This window comes from Gadus morhua, chromosome 3 (assembly GCF_902167405.1).
Source record: "Gadus morhua chromosome 3, gadMor3.0, whole genome shotgun sequence".
Classification (NCBI taxonomy): Eukaryota; Metazoa; Chordata; class Actinopteri; order Gadiformes; family Gadidae; genus Gadus; species Gadus morhua.
The window spans coordinates 16174126-16192426 of NC_044050.1; the positions used below are offsets into that span (position 1 = coordinate 16174126).

General features: G+C 45.4%; 1 protein-coding gene across 12 annotated transcripts in view; it reads left to right on the plus strand.

The window, feature by feature from the left end:
- Positions 1-3689: 3689 nt before the first annotated feature.
- The window catches only part of lef1 (lymphoid enhancer-binding factor 1), a 46625-nt gene continuing 32013 nt past the window's right edge, over positions 3690-18301 (plus strand). For 7 of the 12 annotated variants that reach the window (XM_030351238.1, XM_030351232.1, XM_030351243.1 and 4 more), the window contains exons 1-3: positions 3692-4583; positions 6228-6288; positions 8190-8317. In XM_030351238.1, coding sequence (XP_030207098.1) covers positions 4386-4583; positions 6228-6288; positions 8190-8317 — 387 coding nt within the window. In that variant the 5' untranslated portion in view covers positions 3692-4385. Of the gene's footprint in view, positions 4584-6227; positions 6289-8189; positions 8318-18301 lie in introns of all 12 variants that reach the window. The other 5 variants (XM_030351237.1, XM_030351242.1, XM_030351235.1 and 2 more) reach the window with 4 other exon arrangements.

The window sequence follows — 18301 nt, forward strand, 5'->3', positions numbered from 1 at the left end:
GTTTGATGGTTATGTGTAAAATAAAAGGAAAGTGGGGAAAGTGATACTGATGCACACTGTTGCGTATCAAGGTGATTTAAATAGCCCAAAGCTGTGGAGTGCACGTGGAGGCACCCGCATGCATGCATACACACACACACACACACACACACACACACACACACACACACACACACACACACACACACACACACACACACACACACACACACACACACACACACACACACACACACACACACACACACACACATGCAAACAAACAGAGTTAATTAGGGTGAGTCTTGTTTGAAGTAAGATGTTGCACTTAAAAATAGCACCGCCAAAAATAAATAATACAGGCTATCCACAATAGCAGATCTGGAACTAAACTTTTATGATAAAATAAAAACAACTGAGCACTTTGTCCACAAATCTATCAAATCTTTTATTATATGCCATACACTTCTAACCCAGGTCAAAATTCAGTTACATGCTGATTAATATGTTAAAAAACAACAACTGAAGAGATTCCCTCTGAAATGTATGCATATACATATTTTTTTTTTATTATGTTTATTGACTTTGTTTCGAATCGTCCGCTACCAATCTCATAGTTGCTGCTTCAGGGCAGAAACACGTTGTATGGATGGAATATGCAACGAGCGGAGGCCCATTCCTGCATGGTCTCTTTATGATATAACATGAAAAATGTAGTAGCTTAACTGAGAGACAACTATATTCAGGTCACAGCCCAGCTGGATGTCTTCCTTTTCATGTGAGATCCAGAGGGGTCACTCTTATGAACTCATTAAGAGAGAAATGCTAATGCACCACGGTTTCCTGCTCTTTCTCTTTCTCTTCGTCTTCGACATCATCCCCTGCACTCAAAACTTCAACGGTTACTTTAGCATTCTCTGCTGCAGTGCAGAGCATTCAGGCGGTTCTCAGCTGGGAATAACGTGTGGTTCCGACAAAACCAGGCCCTTTGTAAGGGTGGGAGAGAAAAAGTATTTTGTTGTGCTTGCGTTAATATCCGACATGAAACTATTGAAGTTGAAGTCAAAAAAAAATGTGTGGCAATAAAATAGGCTGGTATTGCATTAACTTGGTGTTGATGAGTAGAAATATTGTAAATGTTTTTCTGGTCCCGGAATCAAAACGTACGTAAATAGCTTAGATCAGCATTCTGTGGAGGGGAACTTTTGACCCCCCCCCCCCCCCCCCCACCCCCCCTCCCCTCCCCTGCGAATCTGTGTTCAATCAGGAGCATCTCCAGATCTGGTAGGAAAAGAGCTGTTGTGGACCCTGGGTCTTGCTGCTCCTGCAGTACACAGGGGGTGTGGTGGGGGGGGGGGGGGGGGGGGGGGGGGGAGTCACGTAACTTCCCACTGGGTCGCCCTCCTAATGCCCCCTCCCCCCATGATAATACTGTCTAAACATAACGCACCCTGTCAAATACCCGGTTTGAAAGTAGTCATATCAGATGATATGTGAAGAGATTGGCCAAAAAAAAGAAAAACTCTGGTGTTTCTGGATCATTTGTTCTTTAATGGTTACTTTCATACATAATAGGGGGTAGGACTGCGTCTTAGAAAGAAACTAAAACAAATAAACACTAAGAAACAATAGCTGTTTAATTATATAACTATATGAATGGGTTAGTGCAGATTCCTTTGCATTAATATATCAATGTGATTCTATCACTTATATTAACTCACTCTACTGTATGTAGATACATATCTTGACATAAATAAAGAAGAAGGAAATAAATAAATAAATAAGGAAAGAAAGAAAGGAATATATAAAAAGCTCACATAAATACTACAAGATATAGCCTATATCTAAATTCGATAAAATAGGTCACGCATTTTTCTGTAGGCCTATTGCAGTTTAATCCTGCTGGATTTAACGCAGCGCTGTATTTGAAATTGTATGCTTGGCTAAAAAGGAAACATTTCAATGACTAATTGAATTAAAGATGTATCGAATATTATTGTAAGCTAACAGTTTCAATAAAACACAGTGAAGTCAAACTAACGCAAAGGAATTTCACTAGAGTAAAAACAAGAAGAAAAGGAAAATAAATGCAAAACGGATTTTTAATGAAAGCCATAGTTGTTTAGGTTTGTCTGTGTGAAATCGTACTAATTAACTCTGTGTGTTTTAGTTAGTGTGCGTGTTTTAGCGTGCGTCCTTCCGTGCATGCACGTGTGCGTGTATGCGTGTATGTGTGTGTATGTTTGTGCACGCGCGTGCGTGCGCGCGCGAATTTTCTGCTATACTTTGGAATGCGGCCAGTCTCGGTTCTTTTGAATCCACACTCGGTTCCAAAACCCAGGCCTTTGATCTTTTTCGCTGTCTCCTTACCCGGAAGAGAACCCTTGCCTTCTCTCTCAGCTGGGATGAACGCACACGTGGAAATGTTGGCCCGGCTCCACACTCATACCAAATTTAGTCATACAAAGGCGAAGGAGAGTGAGGGGGGGGGGGGGGGGGGGGGGGGGGGGGGGGGGGAACTGAGGATGAAAGAGCCAGCCGCCAGAAGATCAAAGGCAGCCCCGACTCCGCCCGCTAACCCCTCCTCCGTGCTTTATAAAGATCTGCCTCACAATCCAAAGTTATTCTCACGCAACCTCACCACCAGCACACACAGAAACACACTAGTGCGTGTCTCTGTTATTATTTCCCCCTCTTTTCTTATGAAACACTTCCGAGTTTAAGGGACATTCTTTTGTGTTGCTGGCAAAAAGCAGCTACAATGCGTAAACGTTTAAAAAGATTAATACTTTAAATGTAAACTAATACTAATTAGTTTTTTAATAATTAAAAAACGTCCTTAAATTGATTGATTATTCTTATCATGGTGTTACGGTATTTTTCAACATAATGCTACATTTAGTTATAGGCTTTAACAGACAATTCTTTCGTTTACAATTTCCATTTTTATTGCGGATGGTATGGGCAAATTCATAGTTTTCCAATAAGTATTTGGCTGCCCATTCTTAGAGAATAAACTAGACTATATGAGTTATGAAACAATATATTTACTTTGAATGTAGGCCTATCTAGTGTAGGATTGGAGAAGGTGAAAGAGCGGATATAAAAAAACTGCAATGTTTAAAAACAATCATAATCTAATTACAACCAACCACATGTTTTTCTTTAAGTGCCGTATTTCCTTTTGTGTTTATTATAAATGGGAATAATATACTCGAATCTAGACATTGAAGATAACATAGCCTATACGTTACGCTGTTTGGTAGATCTCAAATGGGATAAAGGCCTGTGTTGTTTGTTTGTTTGTTTGTTTGGGTTGTGAGGCTGTGCCTATAGCACATTTTCAGCATTTATTCCTTGTCCGGAAACAACCCCAAAAAAAAGGCAACCATTCTCTGAACATTAACTGTGTTCTAGGTAGAGAAACTTACATCTGTGTTATTTATTGTTTTAACACATTAGTGATTCTGTCGGTACCGTCGCTGTCTTCCCTCCGCCCATCGCCTCCTCCACTGTCTCCCCATTTGTTGTGAGCGGTGTATAAATCTCTACCCTCGCGCTCTCCCGAGTGTCAATCGTCGTGGTGTCAATCAGAGCGCCGATTTTCCTTTCATCTTTCCTCGCTGTGTGCGCGAGTAGGATCAGCGCGAGAGAGGGAGAAGGAGGAGGAGGAGGAGGTGGGAGGAGGAGGGAAGACCTACATTACCAACACACACACTCACACACACTCGTTACATTACTCTCGGAGCACTGCTCCAGCTAGGAAGTCGGTCTGCGGCGCTTTCCTCCTCTTATCCTTTTGGTTTTACGACTTTCGATTTCGATCTCCTTTCAGTTGAAGGATGTATTTTATGTCAGTCGGTGAATTATTATAGGTAGCGGGATTGTCTAAGAAGTATTTCTGCGACCATTCTTCATAAACCGCGCATCACAGTTGACTTTTAATTCACGGTTTAAATCACGTAAGGACTGGTTATCCAGTAGGACCACCGGCCACCGAGGGACATATTTTTACTTATCAGAACCCACTTTTACTTTTTTTTTCTGGAGCAAGTTTATTTCGCAGAGACCTCCTCGGCGTACTGAACTGGTAGCCTATGATGATATTTTAACTTGTGCGTTCTCAAAGTGCCGCTGCTCCAGCGAGCACCCATCACCCTTCATACCACCCTCAGTTTGTTGTATTTAGCGCGAGGCGCCTTCGTAGTAGCCTGCTATTTGAGGAGACAGCACGAGCGGACACTCCCCTGTCGCTTTGATCAGAAACACTAACAACGTGCGCGCACGCTGTTTTGAAAGATCGGTTGCGGTGACGCAGCCAGGACGATTTCCACTCTCCAGGTTGGGATTTCTCGGTGAGCTTGTTCCTCAGTTTGGTAAGTTCCAGAGCTGTCTGAACCGCCACCATGCCACAGTTAGCAGGCGGAGGTGACCCGGAGCTCTGCGCCACGGACGAGATGATCGCCTTTAAAGACGAGGGAGACCCACAAAACGAACAGATCTTCGCTGAACTCAGTAACTCAGAGGAAGAGGGGGACTTGGCGGATATCAAGTCATCGTTAGTGAACGAGTCAGAGACGAGTCCAAACAGCAACAGTCATGATGTAAGTATTTCCATGACTCACCTGTGAGTCTATAGGAGATTATAACTGTTCAGCACTGATAGGCAAAAAATAATAATTCGTATGAAAAGCATTGGTCGACACTCCAGTTGGGAGTAGCCTACTATGTTCCGGATACAAGTGTTTAGGATTTGCGAATTGGCGATGGGATGACCAGAGAAGGCCTCAAAGATGTCAAAATTGATGTAATTGTTTAAATAAGACAACCTGGCCGTGGTTCACCTTATTTCTAATATAGTTTAAACACAGAGCAATGACAACAAGGGAGCTCAAGTGGAAAAGTGGTATTTTGGAAATCTGCATAAAAGGACAAAAATAAAAAATATAGGCCTAAGTCATTTGGGTGTTTCTATTGTAAATTTATTATAATTATGAGTACGATGCCTTTAAGAATTATTATGGTGGCTCATCTCCCTTGATTAAACATTTACTTTTCTTAAATGAAATAAATAAGTGACAAAAATGAAATAGAAAAAGCTGTGGAATAGTCACCTCAAAACGATATGTTTTATATTCTAAGGCCACGTATTAATTTGGGAAAAATATTTTCATTTGGAAAAAATCCAATAAAATCGAAATCATTAAATTAATCAAATTCATGAATTATTTTCGAACATACGTGGGAAGTGGGCATTCAGCTTCTCCTTGCCATCTCTTTCTAACACACACAAACACGCGCACACACACACACACACACACACACACACACACACACACACACACACACACACACACACACACACACACACACACACACACACACACACACACACACACACACACACACACACACACACACACACACAGACAGAATTACAAAATTAAAAGACATTCACGTTTTGGAAATTCAAGCATGCTTTTTTTTCCTGCTCTCTTTATAATTTGTTTCGCCACCATGCCTGGATATTTTCCATTCATGCCCTTGCCTTGTTCCCCCACCACAAGGTTTTTTCTCTTGTGTCATTAACCATCCCTTAATGAAAAATGGCTTCCTCCTGACTGAGACGGTACACAAGCGTTAACAAATGTCATAGCGGCTCGCGAGGGGGCAGAATGTTAATGAGGAGTGTGTGGAAGTTCCCAGACGCAGCGTGAGTTCCCTACGGGGGAGTTGAACTCCCAAAAAGAAGGTCCTCTCCCCAATTCTGCTTTGACTGGAGCAGGGAAATGGGTGTGCAAGATTCCTGAAAATGTGCTTTTTTTACTGGGTGGGTGGGAAGGACGGGTGGGGTGAAGCATTTTTAAGCACTTTTTACTTTTTGTAAAATGTTTACTTAAATTTGGATTTGATTTTCCCCTACTCAATGTAGGCCTTGGTAAGAAAGGCGGTATCGTGTCATGATTTTAACAGAATTATCTGTACCAAAAATATGAAGGCATTATTGTGCATTCATAGTATCTCGTAAATTCTGTTTGTGTCTGTAAATGTGTTTGTGTGTCACTGTGTTTATGTGTCACTGTGTTCGTATGCGACCGACAGAGTATAGGGACGAACCTGCTCTTTGCATCACTGTTTGCAGGTGTTAAACAATAGCAACATGGTCTCAGTGTCTAACTGTGAACTTTGATACATCTTAATAAACACTGTACTAATGTTACACTACAATATCTATTCCTTTCCCTCAGGGTGGCAGACAGTCAATGCAAGACTCGTATCACGAAAAACACAGAGATCTTTCTGATGAAGGTAAGTGACCAACGGGGCTTAACTGTGAAACGTCCCTTCCTTGAATCAAAACAACGATAGCACCAACTTATAAACCAACAGCCAAACAACAACAGCTTCTGGAGTTTATTCCCTGTTCTGGGTTGAGAGTGAGATTTTTTGGAAAACCTAGTATCAATGCAGAAGGTATCAGTCACACTCTTGGCCTCTGTTCTTATCAGTGTTTCTCTCTCCTGGTCTCACTCCCATCTCTGTCTCTCTCTCTGTGATGGATGCTCTGATAACTGATAATCTTCTAGATCGCAGGCTAGTTAGGACATGTCACAAGCCCTCATTGGGACCACACCTTTTTTACCCACCTAGAAGTTAGTGGTGTTCTGTTTTCAGATAACAAAAGTTAGAGGAGGAAATGTACCAAATTAGCATTTTGGAAATCATGCCCTAAATAATTAAAGGCTGGTTATACAAAATCTAAATAATAAAATGTTTCTCTTCTTGGCACTGTTGCTATTATACACCATCTTTATACTGACGAGTCGATAGCTTGTATTTGTATTCATAGTTAGTTTATGTAGGCTCCTATTTGTATTTTCAGTGAGCTTGTGTATTTGTATCTATAGTTAGCTGAAATATTGCAAGCTAATGTGTTTGTAGTTTTAGTTAACTGAAGTATTCTTTGGCTAGTTCATGTAATTGTATTTAATTTTAGCTAAACTATGGCAAGCTAGGAATATTTTTAGATAGTCTATTTGTGCTCATAGTTAGCTGCAGTGTGCCTAGATAATGTATTAGTAGGCATAGTTATAGTTAGCTGGAGCGTGGCTAAATAATGTATTAGTAGGCCTAGTTATAGTTAGCTGAAGTATAATGTATTAGTATTTATCATGGGGCTGATTGGTGGCCTGTTGACTGTCCGGGCTGTGGCCTCACCGCTACGGGGTCACGACCGAGCCTTCAGAAGAAGTGTGTCTCTTTGTTCCCCATTCAATGCTGACAAACAACACCCTCTCTATCACCACACACACACGCACACACACACACACACACACACACACACACACACACACACACACACACACACACACACACACACACACACACACACACACACAAACACACACACACACACACACACACACACACACACACACACACACACACACACACACACACACACACACACAAACACAGGTATTCTTATTATCCAGCATATGGCTGAATATTGAGTGGTTTTGTAACAGGGGGCCTCAAGTACAGGGGCCCCCGCCCACCACAGCCCTGCCCTCCGGCCCCTCGTTAGACCGAAGGCCTGGTGCAGCGTCTGGGCGTGCTCTGTTTTGACACAGTCTGTATGTTCTTCTAATTGCCGCTAATTGGCACAGAGGGGCTCCATTGTTGCGGTCCGTCGTAGGGCGCTACTCTCTGAGACGGGGGAAGAAAGAGAGAGCGAGAGAAAAGGGCCACAAACAAAAGGCCGCCGCCATGCAGGGGGCCTCCGGGTCAAAGCCATCGACAGCGATATCATTATAGCGTTCCGGCCTGTTTTTGTTTTTTTCTTATCGAGGGATCCCGTGTGTTTGTTATGACAAGACGTTGATTGAGCGCAACAAACAATTTGACTGATGTTTGTGGATTTTTTTCTTCGTCTGTTAAACACACCATTGTGTTCCAATAGAGAACGTGTTGAATACAGAATAAATAAAAGCAAAACAAGCAAAAATGTTTTGATGATGCATGAAAGGTTACAATGGAAATATTTAGTCCCTCTCGGCGCTCTTCAATTTGTAGCCCTTACACACACACACACACACACACACACACACACACACACACACACACACACACACACACACACACACACACACACACACACACACACACACACAAAGAAGTGACGCTCGTGTTGTTTCCCCGTGACGCAGGGAAACTGCAGGACCTGTACAGTAAAGGCCACCCGTACAATGGCTACCCGGGGTACATCATGATGACCAACATGAGCAACGACTCCTACATGAACAACGGCTCCATGTCACCGCCCATGGGAAGAACGGTCAGTACCTCAACCCTCCTCCTCCACCGTCCATACACTCAGGCGCCAGATCAAATGTAAGACCTAGCGGTTCATTCTGGGAAAATACACTACTACTGGCAGAATGTGTTGAATAAAATACCTTTTCTATTCTAATGCTGAACATAAGTGTGCCATTGGTTGCTTAAAGCATTAGTCTTATTGAGTTTAATAATTAGAAGTAATATAATATGAATAATATAATGTATGTATAATAGCTAAATCGATGTGTGTTGTCTGATATATATACTCAGGCATGAAACTACATTTTATCAACTCGTATGCATATAATGTATGTAATAATTATGTATTTATTATCAACCTTAAGCATTTCTGTGAGTGATTCCCAGATCTGTCTTTGTTTATCGTCGTGTATTACCATTTTCATTTTTATCTTTCCTCCGATCGCTATAAGCAACTTTTGCAAAACAAGATGTCTGCTATATTTTCCACCATCAAAAATCCACCAGTCATCTCATCTCCTCTTGAGATCTTAAGCAATGCTCATCTACTATTAGTAAAGTAATCCCTGCTGTTAGAGTCCGGAACGTTCTCGGGGCACTACAGTAGACGGTACCGTGTCTGTGGGGCTGTTTATCTGGAAGTCTCCAGGCACGTCCAGTGTGTGTGCGTGGTGGTCGGGACTCGTGGCCCAGCGATGGTATTAATTTCAGGGCCGGCTGTAGTGACTCTGGGCTTCCTCTGTCTGCACCGGCAAAGACAGCCACTCAACGTAGGGCACTCCTGCAGCTGTTCGCCCTCTTAATCCTGTTTTATGTCAGTGTGTGTGTGTGTGTGTGTGTGTCAGTGTGTGTGTGTGTATGTGTGGGGGTGTCTGAGACATGGGCAGACGTCATCTTCTGACTAGCCATATGGTTTAACGTCTCTTAAAATATTGAGTCTGACCTTTTTGAATTATAATAAAAATCTTCTGACATTCAGCGTTAAATAGTAGGAATACATTTTGAGTAAAGTATTTAGTAAAGCTGAGGTATGAAGAGATGGAGGACTAGGGCATTGTGTTTCGCTCCCATATAATAAAATAGGCTGGTTTATCAAAAAGGGGATATGATGCTTGTCATATTATAGAGTAGATAACCAGTGTCCTTGGCATTCCCCCCCCCCCCAGACACACACAATATTTTCCCTCAAATGTAATGTTCAGGCTTTTAATGTGAAAGATCTGTATCGGAACCAGCTGCAGCTCCAGACGAGTGAAACCTGCCTGTGATGCAGATGAAGGGAAATGGGTCATTCACTCGCTGTCACAATCTCTCAGGGATCCGCTTTAGTTTCCTCCACTGTGTCAGATTTGTATTTATTTGTTTTCCTTCTTTTGGTTTCTCCATAAAAGCACTCCTCCCCTTCGCCCCATGCTGAAGTATAACAGTAGTCATCTTCCTCACTTATCCAATAAAACCAAAAACTGTTGTGTTTTTTTAGGTGGAATCTATTGGATACGTTTCCCTTACCCTCGCCCACCCCTCCATCACCACCCTTCTCTCTCCCTCTCTCTCTCTCTCTCTCTCTCTCTCTCTCTCTCTCTCTCTCTCTCTCTCTCTCTCTCTCTCTCTCTCTCTCTCTCTCTCTCTCTCTCTCTCTCTCTCTGCCATAACCACCACAGCCTCCCCATCTCTATCTCCATCTCCAGGTCTGGGATCGGTTTTCCTCCCCCAGATCAAAGGCTTGTTCTTCTCTGCTCCTTCTCCTTCATCTCACCCTAGCCCAAACCCCACCAATCCTCTAGCCCCCCCCACCCATCCCCCTCATTCCCCAACCACTCACCCACAACCTCCAAGCAGCCTCCTAGTTGATTTATATCGACCACAGCGTTCGTGTTGCACAGCGTGTAGGAAGAGGGTTATTAATCTTCACGATTTGATTGGTTCTCTCATTCATTCATTCATTCATTCATTAATGTTAGAGGTCAGGTCTACAAACCTTCTATGATGATTTCAGGAGATGGAATCTTCCAGAGGTTTAAATTCGTCTTCGGAGTTTTGAAGGAGAGAGGGAGAGAGAAAAAATGCATTGCAGTGTGACCGGGGCAAGTTGTCAGTTACTAACAAGGAGGAGGGGGGGGTTGGGGTGTTTAGTAATTGTGAACAGTTGGGAATTAACATTATTCCATACTTGGCTGATGTGGTTTCTCTCAGCCGAGCCACATGAAAGCACAACTGCATGCCTGCCATCTACAACTGCTGCTATTAGAAACCCAAGTGGCTTTTTAAGTCTTACGGAATTCGTTCAGTTTGGACGCACCTTTTTTTTCTCTTCTAGTTGCTCACGTTTTTTATTTGTTTACACAAGGCCCACGTGCGTCCTATGGGTGGAAGGTTTCAAAGGAAAGAAGGAGAATTATTAGATTTTGAGTTCAATGCACGGCTGGATGGCATATGCGGTTGTTTCTCTTCTACACTTTTGGTCGATTATGGAAGTAGCCCACTTTTATAGTGGTCAAATGTGGATCCATGTTTTTGCGTGTCCAACCCCCATTCAATGATTGAATGAGTGTGTGTAATTGATCATGCTTAGGAAGAAAACGTAATTGTAATTACAATTATTGCCTCAGAAGGTGCTGTGAAAGGGAGTGCATTATTTGTGGTAGGGATGACGAAATATATATGTACAGAATATTTTTGAATAACAAAAAACGCTTGTTGTGGTTGGAAGCTTGGAAGTCTCTCTCTCTTTCCCGTCCTTGGACGTTTCTATCTCTAATCTCTTACTTTCCTCTCTATCCTCTCCTCTACCTGTCCCTATCTCTAGCCTCTCGCCCTCTCCTCCCTCTCCTTGTCTCTATCTCCCTCCGGCCTCTCTCTCGATCCATCTTGCCTCTCTCTTTTCTTTGCTTTCCTCTCTATCTCCAGCCTCTCTCTCTCTCTCTCTCTCTCTCTCTCTCTCTCTCTCTCTCTCTCTCTCTCTCTCTCTCTCTCTCTCTCTCTCTCTCTCTCTCTCTCTCTCTCTCTCTCTCTCTCTGTCCTCCCTCTCCTCTCCTTGGCTGTATCTCTCCAGTTTCTGTCCTTCTGTCCATCTCGCCTCTTTCTCTAGCCTCTCCTCTCCATCTCTAGCCTCCCTCTTTCTCCAATTCCCTCCCTCTCTCTATCTTCTCCTCTCCTCGCCTCGTCTCTATCTCGCCTGGTCTCTCTTTCTCTCTCTCTCTCTCTCTCCCTCCCTCCCTGAGTCTGTCGCTCTCTGAACCGCATGGCATCACGGAGGCTACTGTGCACGGCTTCCCTTTGAAGTGGCGCGGAAACGTGACGGATGTGCTCGGCAGCGCCGCGCAGCGTGGAATCACTAACCCGGGCTTACCTAACGGGATTTACGCAGAGCACTTTCGCCCCTCTCTCTATCTCGCTCCTCTCTCTCTCGCCCCCTCTCCCCCCTCTCGCCCCTCCGGTGGCTCGTGTGCCCCGGCCAAGGCCCCCGGCCTCGCCGCCCCGGGCCCTTATTAAAGTCGAGGACGGGCAAATAGCACAATTATTGTCGTTGAATTCAACTCTCATTCTGGAGTGGTCTACGTGAATATCTAATGCTACATGCTTTTGGTATCTGCCATCTCGTAGTCACGAAGTGACCTACTTTTGGGGCTGCATCAAATCCATCCGTCATCCATTGCTTTGGACTAGCAGCAAACGGAATGGGAGCTGGTGAGCATTGTGTTGATCTGTCATCTGCTGTGCAGGTCCGACAAACAGCCGGACGTGCGTGCACGTGTGTGCATATGCGTGTGCGTTTGTGTGTGTGTGTGTGTGTGTGTGTGTGTGAATGCTTAGTGTGTGTGTGCGTGTGTGTGTGTATGCATGTGTGTGTGTATGTGAATATGTGTGTGTGTGCGTGGATGTTTATATGTGTCTGCGTGCATGTGTGTGTGTGTGTGTGTGTGTGTGTGTGTGTGTGTGTGTGTGTGTGTGTGTGTGTGTGTGTGTGTGTGTGTGTGTGTGTGTGTGTGTGTGTGTGTGTGTGTGTGTGTGTGTGAGAGAGAGAGAGATCATGAGAGGGGGACCTCACACACAGAACGAACACCCTTCTCTCAGGCCCATTTGAAGTGTTGCTGATGCGCTGTAAATGGTACACAGTTAACACCATCTCTCTCCCCCTCTCCCTCCCTCCAAGTCCTGTGCTCTGTGCATGGTGACATGTTTATTCCATATGTCCTGCCCTAATGGCCTCCATGTGGTTGCAGTTGCCTTATCAATGTCTTTGAACCGGTTAAATGAAGCTTGTCAGGGTGAGTGACTGCACTATTCTCCGTAGTGTGAGAAGAACAGAACGAAGACATAGACCTGCAGTGGGACTGAGAATTATATGTTAGAGATGGGGAATCTTTGTTAATATTTAGTATTATACTGATTTGCTTGAGAACAGGGATTTACAGTATATAATCAGGCAGGTTTTGCGTTGAGATTTGTTTTTCTTTTTAACCCACCAGTTCCAATTTGCCCTTTGATCGGGCGGGTGTTTTTTTGTTTTTTCTACATCACTTATCGATGACAATATTTCTTAACCTCTCATATAACTTCACCGCAAGAGGAAACATGTCTTCCACTGCCAACATAAATAGTTTTTTTCCTAATAAGGACGAGGATAGGAACCAACCACTGAAACCGCCAACGATGAGTGATTAGCGTACGATCATTATTATTATTATTTGTTGGCTTCATGTTAGAGAACAAATCTTGACGTAACGTGAAGTCATTTTAAAAGATGAACGCAAGCTTCCTACGGCTCAACCCTAAATCTCACTTTCCTCATTGTCCAGCCATCAAACGACATCAGAGTGTTTTATTTCGTCCTTTTATCGCCCTGACCTAGAGCAGGCTAACTCTAATGTCCGCCTCGGCTAGCTGAGAGTGGCGGTCTTGTTCGCTAGCTTGCCGTATGAAGGGGAAAATACGGCCACCGCTAAAGGGCTCAAACATTGGGGGCGAAGCCCACCGGCTGTGTCCGGACTTCAGAGAGGCTAAAAACAGCCCTCTCATTGTCCAAAAAAACCCAGAGGAACGGCGCCATGATCAATAGCAGCACTGTGTCCTATGAAGTCGGTCAGTCTCTCTCTCTCTCTCTCTCTCTCTCTCTCTCTCTCTCTCTCTCTCTCTCTCTCTCTCTCTCTCTCTCTCTCTCTCTCACTCTCTCTTCTTTCTATGTGTCTCTCTCTCCCTCGATTGCTTCATCTTTTCCACCATACATATCAATGCTTTTTTTTAGCTCATTATTTTACTCTGCGTCATTATTTTATTAGGCGGTTGAAGAGCCTCACGTGCACTGCGTCGATCTGACTGGTATCGGAGCGGTTCAAATATTAATGGCCCCCAGTGTGGGAAGATGATGCTAGTTGGCAGTACAAAGGGTGACTTTTCGCCATGAGGTGCTGGAAGCTACCCCAGTCGAAGTCAGTCAATGGATGAAGCTCGCCTTTTTCCTTTTATTCAGAGCTTTGTTGTTTCGGTTTTTGGGTTGTTTGTTGTTTTCTTCTTAAAAGAAAATCAAACAGCTTTCCATTTCTAACAAGTTCCCATAACTATAGAGTAGGAGCGCACGTTATGCTAACAAACAGACTGCGTACACCGCACAGACACATACACTTTAAACGATACACACACGCGCACACACACACACGCACACACCCACACGCTTATCGTACTAACGACGTTGGACTCTGTCAAAGGGTGAGAAGGAGGAGTCGGCCATGGTGTCGTTTTGTGTGGTCCAGGCAGTAAAAAAACAGCAAGCCGTTCTTTGACTGTGAAAAAGAGGGCTGTCTTTAATTTTTGGGAAAGCCCATAAAAGTTTGTCGTTGCCTTTCATATCGGCCGCGGAATTGAAAACAAATGCTTCATTCTGCCCTCTTCTCCTTTGAACTAGCCAATTATGGAGTTGTGAAAATACAAATCAGCCTGTAGATCACGTCTCTCTCTCTCTCTCTCTCTCTCTCTCTCTCTCTCTCTCTCTCTATCTCTCTTTCCCTCTCTCTCTCTCCCTCTCTCTCTCTCTCTCTCTCTCTCCCTCTCTCTCTCTCTCTCTCTCTCTCTCTCTCTCTCTCTCTCTCTCTCTCTCTCCCCATCCCCCAACCAACCCCCGCTTGTTTTGAAGAAACCGAGAGGGTAGGGGGAACGTGTGCTGTGTGTGTGTTTGTGTGTGTGTGAGGGGGTGGGGGGGGGGTGGGGGGGGGGTAGGATCGCTGATGTCAAAACCGAGAGCATTAAGAAAACTGGTGAAATGCAATACAGCTGCAATCCAACATGAGGCTGGAAAGTGGAGGCAGCTCGGGAGCAGCAAGCCTCTCTGCCGTATTCCCAGGGCGCACCACTGCCCCCGGCCTTCGCTTTGATCTCTTCAAAGCCTCCTGCCTCCTACTAGATGGAGAGTCTTGGCTGCCGCTCGCGCACTGGAGAGAGAGAGGGAGGGAGGGAGGGAGGGAGGGAGGGAGGGGGTGAGGGGGAGGGTAGGGGAAGAGGGGATGGGGATGAAGTGTGTTGTAAAAGGGGACAGTGTTGGATGGTAGTAGTAGCGGTGGTGGTGGTGGTGGGGGTGGTGGTGGTGGTGGTGCCGGGAGAAGTAGAGGAGAATATTCTTTTTTTTCTTTTTGCTCCCTTCTTCTTTCGACTGTTGGAATCAATCAAAAGAGCCGCGGCGGCAATTAGCCGTAACTCGACTCCCGGCAGATTAGCGACTCTGGTTACCTGAGCGACGGTAATCCACGAGACACACGGCACTCACGCCAGGTGTGTGTGTGTGTGTGTGTGTGTGTGTGTGTGTGTGTGTGGGTGTGTGTGTGAGCGAGACAGACAGATAGACAGAGAGAGGGAGAGGGAGAGAGAGGTGTTGAAAAGCAGGCTCGCCATGCAGTCCAACCGAGCAGAAAATCGGAGCACAATGGAGTGATTACACTTGCAGATGTAGCCATATTGATGACGAAGAGAGAGAGAGAGAGAGAGAGAGAGAGAGAGAGAGAGAGAGAGAGAGAGAGAGAGAGAGAGATAGAGAGAGAGAGAGAGAGAGAGAGAGGGAAAGAGAGAGACCAAAACCAAAACAAAGAGCTCTGATCGCCATGGCACCGGCTCTTGTCTGCTGGTGTTAACGAGTCAGGTCCCCCTTTGTGTTGCTGCGTGTGTGCATGATGTCACCTCACCTCCTCCTCGTCCTCGTCCTCATCCCCCACCCTGGCCCTCACCCAGCCACGCGTTTCCTATCTCTCTCCCCCTGCTCCTCCACCGTGGGCCCTCCGACACCAGGCTGGGCCAAGATGCCCGCCCCCGGGCCCCTCGATTGGCTACGGCCGGAGCCCAGGAAAGTACTCGGGTTGCCCAGAGTCACACTAGATCCCGTTCCTGCCGAGCGCACAAACTGTGTTTCTCTGTACGTCCCTGGGGCCTGCGGGAGGGTTGCACTGCAGTGTAGCATAGTCCTTGGTATTTGTATAGATAGGTTGTGGTTGTGTGTGTGTGTGTGTGTGTGTGTGTGTGTGTGTGTGTGTGTGTGTGCGTGTGCGTGTGCGTCTGCGTGTGTGTGTGTGTCAGGAAAAAAGTAAGAAAGTCACTTATTAATTGAATAAAACATCTTGTGAAGTTATCATCACTTAAGCCCCAAAAAAGTCCAAAAAACGATAGCAGCTTTGTTAATAATGTCGGGCTATTATTTTACGATGTTTCCCAGAATGTTTTGACTCTGGAAGTTGAAGGAGCCTTTCATTTAAGGAGGGCCTGGGCGAATCTGCTGAATCGTGTTATTGGAACAGATGACGGGATTTAATTGGAACGATATGCTCGCTGTTGCTTTGATTTGATTTTCTCTCCCTCTCGCGGGCGCACTCCATCTTTTTTTTCTCCCCCCCCCCCCCCCTTCCCCCCCCTTTGCTCGCTCTCCCTGCCTTCTGTGCGGCGTCTGTAGCGCTGATGTCACACACGATGTCAACAGGGCCCTTGTTAAGACCGCTCACTAGTCGCTTGATGGGGGGATGATGAAACCCCAGCCCATATCCGGCAAGAATGTGTTTGTTCCCATGGAGGATGCCCTTGCTGCTGCACGCTCTCCCTACGCCCTCTCCTTTTGATCATCTCGCCAGCCGCCACACTGAGCAACCCTTACTTTTCCGTCACTCACCATTTGGAAGTTACACTTCGGTGGAACTGATCCTAATGGGGGTGAACATTGCAAAAAACTTGGATTGTTTTGGTAGATATTGATGGCAGTAGGACTTTTGTTATGGCTATACATTATATATCTACTTTGGCGTGTATTATGTAAACTTACCACTATGTTTTCGTGACATTATTGCAGTGTAACAAAGAGAGGTTTATGCGCTATGCTAACATCTACATACAGCAAAAAAAATAAACAATTACTTCCAAAAATGTATTATCCCTCTGTGGTTATTAAACTACAGGCTTCAAGACGGAGTTGTTGCCGATAAAAAGGCAACATACTGCGTCCCTTCATGGGCAGGACAGCGTGAAGAAAGAGAGGGGGGAATGATGTCCCCTTGACATATCACAGGGCCGCAGGTCAGGATGGACCCCGGGTTGCGCTACGCGGCGTATTGCTACGTTGTTAGCACACTAGCAGGTGTGGGGGGGGGGGGGGGGGGGGGGGGCGACTGAGCAGCTCAATGCGGCCATATTCATGTGCAGGAGTGACATTAGGGAAGAACAGAGGGGGGCTAAACACAGGAGAAGGTCACACCGTGTGCACTACGGCGGCCCGGCATCCGATAGGACCAACCGGTCCGCCGCGCCGGTGGCGCCAGACCTTCAAATCCAGTGGGGGTCGCGACCCCTTCTGCTCGGCAGCCCAGGTGAAAGCTTTTCATGTCCCGCGATAGAAACACATCACAGGGCTAGTCTTTACTTTGAGCCCACCATCATCAAACAATGCATCAAAATATCAAATCAATCCCACCCCCTCTCTCTCTCCCTCCCTCTCCCCACCCGACCCCCATCGCTGCACCTATCTTTGGAGATGAAAGATACGATGGGAGTGCATCCGTGCCACGTCCACGCGTCACCCTGGTAACCCCCTTGACCCCCTCCCCTCCCTTCCTCCCCCTCCCTACTCCCCCCACCTCCTTTTTCTATCAAACGAGAGTGGAGGACTTGGCAGATGAAAGCCCCCGTCCTCTGTCCACATGCATATCCACAAGTCAGAAGCAAGATTCTGCAGCCTCCATAACTACAGGAACATTTTAAGAACAACATTGGGTTCTTTGCTGGACTTTTCATCCGTTAAATGAGCTCATCCATGGGTCTGTCTGTAGTTGGGTCCAATATTCTGAGAATAGGAATTGTCCTGTCTCTGCTTTTTGTGGTTTCTCCACGCAAAGCTTTCTAGAATAAATGATTAATCTCAAACTTCATCCATGTCACTGGATGAAATTATTAATTTTCCGGAGCACCATAATTCCATGATATAGTGTTTCCATAATTAACTGCAAAAAAGAGGACAGGTTTTTACTTTTCGCAACAACCTTTACATTACTGTTACCATTTACATTGTAGTTCTTTGGGGTTGGCCATTCAGGAAGTATCAAAACACATGTAGGTCGCTGCCATTAAAAGGGGTTCAACCTTCTTGTTGATCATTTGTTTTACCATTGTCCTTTCCTATCTTATCCCTCAAGGAGAGCCGTAGCTAAATGAATGGTGCATTCCCCCTGAATGGAGCCCTGACAGGTCTGTTCCGTGAGCACCAGGTGCATCAGTGTTCCTTAAAGCCCACACAGCCACATGACCCGGGCCCCAAGTAGGCCCTTAATTGTTCGGACTACACCAACCACTACTTAAACGGACCGCTACTACGTTCCGGGCTTGTTTTTGTTTAGTGTTTTGTGTTGGGTTTATCAAAGAATAATCTAGCGCGGAGCCTTCGCCGTAACCCCCGCCCCATTGTTTTGATTGCATTGAAGCTAATAATAGCCTATCAGGCACGTATCCCCAGAGTGGGCGGGATTTCCTCTTGGGGCCCCTTTCA